Below are 7830 nucleotides of genomic sequence, written 5' to 3'. Positions count from 1 at the left end.
AAAAAACAAATCTGTTCACGCTACTAGAAAATCACGTGTAGAACTGGGACCATACGTTTTGTCCCTTCTTGCCCCTTCTTGTCTATCTTATCTCATGAATGGGTTGCCTTATGGTCTCTGACCTGAGGATGCTGGGAATATACCCCAAGGGCTCCCAATACACATTTATTTCTCCTCCTCTACTTCAGTGGTGTCACATGACATCTACTTAAAAGTTTATCAAAAGCACCTATTCCTCTGTAATTTTTTTTTCAAAAAAAAATTTTTTTTTTTTAGAACACTTCTATCATTTCCAGTCCATACCCCTTTCCTAAGTGTGTTTCTGTGCTGGGTAAACTGTGTCCGGTTTTTGCTCTTGTTGTGTCATCCATGGTGCCTGCTCTCATTTTGGTATCATTTTCATTTTATTGTGTCTTATAACCATTGTTCATTATTCTTTGCTCTTAGCTCTTCATCAGAGCTTTTATTTTTTAATCCCATTTTTCTGCTGCTAACCTGGATAGGAAATACCTGAATTATGTTGGAAAACCTGTTTGCTGTTGTTGTTTGTCTTTTTTATCATAAGGAAAAGGAATGTGGACTTTTCTTTGGAGAATATTTTAGGCAGCCTGTTATAGTAGAAATGGAAAGGAGTTTAGAGTTTGATTGAACTGAATTTGAGTTGTGATTCCATTACAAAGCTGCCGATGTCCTTAGAAAAGTGATTGCAATTCTCTAGGACTCCATTTACTATTCTATTAGGTAAGGATAGTATTACTGACCTTACCAGATCATTGGAAAGCTTAAAAATAGCACATGTAAGGTGCAACTTCTGCCACATAGTGTTCGATTATTACTGGCATTGTAATGATTATTTTATTGTAATTATTATTCGGTGGGCCATCTCATATTCGAATTGACAACTAGTACGTGATAATGCTACATTTAAAGGACATGCAGCAGAAAATAAGCTATAATGGCTCGCCTTAAGGAGTTTATAATCTTTTAAAGAAGGAGAAATATATACCCAAAACACGTTAAGTCAGATACAAACATTCATTATTTTTGAAGGTAATTATGTGATAGTTATAAACACTATAAATATCACTTAACACATCACAGAACACCCTCTGTGGCTTATTTACTGTGACGATTAGGGAACTGAGAGTTAAAGCAATTGGGGTAAGACGTTTACCCCACCTGTTACGCTGCGAAGAGACCTACAGGGACTGGTGCAGGGGTCCTTCCCACTCTGGAGGGTGTCCTTGTAACCTCTGTGCTCTGCTGCCTCCAGAACAGAATGGGGCAAATGGTGTAAGATGGTCATGCTCAACCCCCTGAGGCCCTCAAGAGATGGGCTCGGTCTTGACTGGGCTGATAGTGAGAGGCCTCTTGGAGGAGGGACGTCTGAGACAGATCATGTGGTGAACAGGCTTTCAACAGGCAGAGAGGAAGAAGACATGGGTGCAGAAGTGTTCTGGGAGCATTCAGTGTAGCAGTGCGCATGTGGGGACTGATGGAGAAGCTGCTGGGATATAGGTTTGTGTCAGATGAGAGGGGCCTTGGGTTTTTCTCCCCAGCAGACACGGTGACACTTTAAAGGATTCGAGGGCTATGCAATGATCAGAGCTCTGGATTGATAAGGCTGACTCTGCAGAACAGTGCAGGACATTTTGGAAGTGAAGAGAGTGTATCACGACTCCAGTTGGGAGGCTAGTGCAAGAATCTAGAAAAGATTGACTGAAGTAATGACAGAAAGCATGGGCAGGAAGGGACCTGTGTGGGCGACATTGACAAGTTAGAATGGCAGTCGGCCATGTTGAGAAGGCTGCAGAGACGGCAGCTCCCAGCCTTGGTTGTGAGGGGGGTAGCGGCTCCAATAAGAAAGATGGTGTCCATAGTTTCAAAAGAAAGGGCAAATAAGTATCACCATAAGATCTAGTGGAGCCTTTTGGCAGGGTCACCCAATGTCCAGGGCTCGGGTGGGTCTTCACTCTAGTCGGTAATGCAGCTTGAATGGTTTCTATCGCTATACCGTGAGTGCAAACATAACGCCTCCGATATTTATGAAGAGGGGCACCATGGAGGGAGTGGGCATTCATACAAGCTGCTGGAGCTGAATCTCTTCCATAAACTCCTTGGAGTCTCACAGTTCCAATCTACCAAGTATTCTGCCTGAGCCCTTTGTTTCCCAGGACAGGTGTCAAAGGGAGCATGCGATTGTGCTTGAGGGTCACTGACTAATGTATGAAAAGGAAATCCCACAGGGAAACTCCGTTTTTCTTCAAACGTTGCTCCATTGCATTCAGTTTTATGTTATAAGTGAAAGAAAATGTATGTCATTCATTGAATGGCGGGCGAGTGGTAACTTGGTTCAAAAGTGTTGCTATTGCCCTGTCAGAGCTTTGAGTAATACTCACTTTTCTCCCCTCTCTCCCAATGTCTTGGTCAGTGTTTGTCAGGTTCAACTCCAGCCATGGTTTCCCAGTGGAGGTCGATTCCAATACCAGCATCTTCCAGCTAAAGGAAGTGGTTGCTAAGCGACAGGGGGTTCCAGCTGACCAGTTGCGTGTGATTTTCGCTGGGAAGGAGCTTCGGAATGACTTGACAGTGCAGGTGAGTCTCCCTCGGTGGATTGTTCCTGGGATGCAGCCAGCCGCATTGCTTATGCTGCTTACTCAGCCAGGCTGACATTCATGCCTGAGATCTAATAGAATAAATAGTGCCTGGGGATTCCTTGAACTTTATTCCACACCACTTCATTAATTCTGACCTTCTTAATTATGCATTAAAACAGCAAGCAGGAAGGACTGGAAGAACAACTGTGAGTGAGGGGGAGAGAGAGAGAGAGAGAGAGAGAGAGAACACAGACTGGGCTTAGTGAATAAATGTTTACTGACTACAGGAGCAGCAAGGCACAATTTCTGTGTCTGTTCAATTTCTACCTTACTTATTCCATTTGAATCTTAATGAAGAAGGATTCGAATAAATGGTTCCAAATCAGGCTGCTCAGTCACTGTGCTGTAAGGAATTTGTAACCCAATTGTGACCCCTGGAGGATAGTCGCAAGCCTGCCTCCGGGGCTCGCTCGAGAAGGTCGCGGGCTCAGGGCCCGTCCACAACAGACCATCCAAACCCCAGTTTCCGTGCCGGTAGCCAGGGAAAACGGAAGCGTAGCAAAAGTCCACCTTTGTGCTTATTTTCGCCACGCCTCAGTAAAATTGTCCTTAGAACAGGCCCCCGAAATGTCAGAGAGTGAGCAGCGCCTGTCCTCTCCTATAGCACCACACTGCTCCTAAGGCTATCCAAGCCTCCTAGCCTTTCATCTGGGTGTTTCATTGCCAAGGGTGATTTCTGTAGCAAGAAGGGGAGAACTGGTGAAGGAAGTGATGCACAGCGCCCTCACCTGGAGGTGGAGACCTGTCATTTGTTGGGGGAGGTCAGCAAATACTGTTGAACGGGGATTGAAGTCCTTCTTTGTGAAAGCGTGAAAGACGGAATGCTTTCTGTGGGTGGAACAGGTGATGCTGAGGGACCCCTCAAACACGCGTTCCCCCTTCCTTAACCAGTGCCGATTAATTGCACTCCTGTTTATGGCTTTGTGGGGGCTGCTGCTGTGCACAGCGGGGCTGCTGGGTCGGGCTACATGGAAACCCCTTCTGGTATTGACATCCTATCATTGTCCTCTGTTGATATTTACTGCTATATCGCGAAATGCTTTCGAAATTTGGGTATACAAAGGAAGCTGTAGAAATGCAAATCATCCCCCTCCTGCTCCACCATGTCTTTGCTGATGGCTGGAGGCACGTGCTGATTGAGCACAAACTGCTGTGCTTTGCTTTTAGGCAGTTTGTTTTTATAAGGGAAGGCCTGTGCTAAAAAGTGTTTCGCTTTTTTTTTTTTATTTCAGTCAACTAAAAAGCTTCTTACTGTACCTGCCAACCTCTAAATCCAAGAATGTTCCCTTCACAAATAAATGATTTTAAAACAGCTCCTTGAACCAAAATATTTTATGTTACCAGGAGTTTTGAAGTTTCAGGTTCTAAAGCTCTTCACCTTTACTGTTCAAGGTGATAGGTTAAACTAATTGCTATAGATGATTCATTTGACAAACATGTATGTGTAAGATATATATTGATTTAGATTCTTTTTCTTTTGACACACACTTCCAATGTTCTGGGCTTCCCAGGGGCTCACAAAGAAAGGCGAAATTTATTCCTGCTTTTGTGGTGACTCTTTATTTAGGGGCCCTAAAAGCAACAGAAGTATTAGGTTGAACCATATGGCATAAAACTATGAAATTGCTATTTCATGTGGTCCAACGTAAGAATGTCAAACATGAGAAGCACCATATGGAAACTGAAATGTAAGTATTACAAGATTCTAAAGGTGGAGAAAACACATCTGAGTAGAAGTCACCAAGACTTTGTGCATGAATTGAAACTGGAGTAGGATTCCATAGATGGAGAATGAGCATGGAGTGTGCTTTCTGGAAAGCATGGGTCCCTGTTCTAGAAGCTAGAAGAGATGTTGAAGACTGGCAGGAAGGGAGCTTAGAGCTGTATCTTGCAGAGGTTTCATGCATGGAAATAGGGTGCTGTCGAGGGAAATGGGAGTCTGGAGATCCAGTCTGGTTGTAGGAAGGATGAGGAACTTAACCTGCATGATAAGTGGATGCCAAGGGAAATATATATGGGGATGTCTAGCAGGCGTTTGAGAACTTAGCTGTGACGCTTCGGGGCTCACTTTATATTTAAGGACGAGCTACCTAGAGCTAAATATTACAGCTATTGGGTTAGATGTGACTGCCGAAGGGGCAGAGGACAGAGGCATGAGCAGGTCTTTTAGGCAGCGAGGGGAGAAGCCAGTAAAGGAGGCATCATCCATCCAACTGATGCATTGGAGGATATTTTGGAAAAGGAAATTACTGGTAAAGAAGTATACCCGCTGTGAAAAGATGGGGGAGGATGAGAAGAAAAGAGCCTTTGGACTTGATGACCATAGTGATGACTCCAGTCCAGGGTTGTGGTTGGTGAAAGCCAGAGCGTTGGGTTCAGCGTGAGCTGCGGACTGTAATGAGGAGGCTCAGCTTGTCAGCAAGGTTATATTATCTTCATTTCTAAGTGCATGGATTATACTATAGAGTGTTTATATCATAACTCTTAAGTATTTAGGGAATACCTAGTTTTAATACTACAAATTAAGGCAAAACAATTTTTCTTAAATGTATCTTACATACTTAGACAATGTGGCCTCTCTGTATTTCAGTTTGCTCATTTGTAAAGTGGAAATAATACTAGTATCTATCTCATTGGAATTTTGTGAGGACTAAATTAGTTAATTTATGTAAAGCTCCTAGAACAGAGTGCAACATATAGTAAACACTATGTAAATGTTAGCATTTATTAGCATCCTCATCCCTGTGATTATCATCACCATTATTAGGGACAACTTCAGAATCTAAGAGATCACCTAAATAACACAAGACTACTTTCCATCATGAATTATGAAGAGGATATCTGCAATAAATTAAAGAGTTAAGGAATGACAATAGGATACATGTTTGACTGGGGCAAATATATCTGTGTGTGTGTGTGTGTGTGTGTGTGTGTGTGTGTGTGTGTGTGTGAATGTATATCTATGTAGTATTTATACATTTTAAGTAAAGTGTATACTTTTAGTTAAATTAAATTTTAGTTTAGTTAATTAAAAAGAACTCTCTAGAGTTTGTAAATGAATTTGTGACCCTTACATGTACAGGTTTTACTTACCTTAAGAATAGTGGAATTTGAGCAGTGCCTGGGTGGCTCAGTTGGTTAAGCATTTGACTCTTGATTTCAGCTCAGGTCATGATCTCAGGGTCATGAGATTGAGCCCTGCCTCAGACTCCATGCTGGGCGTAGAGCCTGCTTGAGATTCTCTCTCCCTCTCCTCTGCCCCCCATCTGGCATGTACTTGCACGCACTCTCTCTCTACAAAAAAAAAAAAAGAATGGAATTTGAATTTGAATTTAGCAATCTTAAAAAGTCTTTATACTTCCTCTTGACAACTGTAGTAAAAAATAGAAACCTATAGGGGCGCCTGAGTGGCTCAGTCGTTAAGCATCTGCCTTCAGCTCAGATCATGATCCTAGGGCCTCCTGGGATTGAGCCCCACATTGGGCTCCCTGCTCAGCGGAAAGCCTGCTTCTCCCTCTCCCACTCCCCCTGCTTGTGTTCCCTCTCCCTCTGTGTCTCTCTCTGTCAAATAAATAAATAAAATCTTTAAAAAAAAATAGAAACCTATAGCCATAGTGTTCAGCAAAGATTCCTAGATTCATCATGGTATTATTGCTTTTAAAATATATTTTTGTAAAGTGATTATTTGCCACATACTATGTTTGTTATAAGCAAACTATAAAGAGTTGTACAATTTTTTCCTACTTCATAAACAATGTTTCTGTGCATGCTTTTATTATTTTCCTTATACCTACAAGTATGCGATATAAAACTAATCTTTGACTTAGTATGCATAGTTGCTTGGTATTTTTCTTTATAAGGACTTCTTGTCAGCTCTTGCAACAGAGTATTCAGGTCCCATTCACATGATGTGTCTCTCATTTTCCTAATCCCAAATCTAACACGCTCCATGTCAAAAATCTCTGAAATCACCTGTATATGATTTTGAATTTATTATTCAGAATTATACATGGAAAATAATATTCTAAAGTAGTTGTATAATTCAAAATGTATGAACTGTGTCATTAGATTAACTTACAATGACAGGGACTTGAGAATTTATCTAAGATTTTGTTTGAGCAGAATTCATTGTATTCACATGAGCTGTATTAATATCATTAGTATCAATATAGGTTTATTAGCCAGTGTATTAGAGTTCTCCAAAGAAACAGACTGGTAGGATGGATTAATCCATCCATCCATTCATCCAGCCATCATTTTTTTAATCTATCTATCTATCTATCTATCTATCTATCTATCTATCTATCTATCTAGGATAGACAGATAGATACATAGATGGATTTATTATAAGGAATTGACTCACATGATTATGGAGGCTGACAAGTCCCAAGACCTGCAATCTGCAACTTTAGTTTGGTCTCAGCCTGAAGGATTAAATCAGGAAAGGGAATGGCATAGTTTTAGTCTGAAGGCTGACAGCCTTGAGACCCAGGAAGAGCTGATGTTTCAGGTCAAGTCCAAAGGCAGGAAAAAACAAAACACAAAAACCCTCAAACAATGTCCTTGCTAGAGGGGCACTGAGAAAGTGAAATTCCCTCTTATTCATGGGAGAGTCAGTCTTTTTTAAAATTTTTCTCCCCAGGCCTTCAACTGATTGGATAGGGCCTACCCATATTGGGGAGAGCTGTCCGCTTCACTCAGTCTACCAATTCAAATATTAATCTCACCCCAAACACCCTCACATACACACCTAGACTTATGTTTGACCAAATGCCTGGGCACCCCATGGCCCAGTCAAGTTAACACATAAAATTAACCATCACAGCCAGGAAATGAGAAACCTGGTTATAGTTAATTAATGTTATAGGAAAGTTATTCTATTTGTATTCTTTTTGTAATAATTAATTATACTTGCAAAATGGGAAAAAATGTCTTATTTTACATAGAAATATTTGTTTTATAAAAAAAAATTCATGGGCGCCTGGGTGGCTCAGTCGTTAAGCGTCTGCCTTCGGCTCAGGTCATGATCCCAGGGTCCTGGGATCGAGTCCCACATCGGGCTCCCTGCTCGGCAGGAAGCCTGCTTCTCCCTCTCCCACTCCCCCTGCTTGTGTTCCTGCTCTCGCTGTCTCTCTCTCTGTCAAATAAATAAATAAAATCTTTAAAAAAAAAA

At 41.6% G+C, this 7830-nt stretch overlaps 1 protein-coding gene across 1 annotated transcript in view; it reads left to right on the top strand.

Annotated features, from left to right (window-relative positions):
- PRKN (parkin RBR E3 ubiquitin protein ligase) overlaps positions 1-7830 on the top strand; it is a 1144848-nt gene that overhangs the window by 226176 nt on the left and 910842 nt on the right. The window contains exon 2 of the mRNA XM_081829384.1: positions 2432-2665. Within this exon, the coding sequence (XP_081685510.1) occupies positions 2432-2665 (234 nt within the window). The remainder of the gene's footprint in view (positions 1-2431; positions 2666-7830) is intronic.

This window comes from Leptonychotes weddellii, chromosome 8 (assembly GCF_054177405.1).
Source record: "Leptonychotes weddellii isolate Sample4059 chromosome 8, ASM5417740v2, whole genome shotgun sequence".
NCBI lineage: Eukaryota > Metazoa > Chordata > Mammalia > Carnivora > Phocidae > Leptonychotes > Leptonychotes weddellii.
Note: the sequence above shows the minus strand (reverse complement) of the source record. Positions and strands in the feature narration are given on the sequence as shown.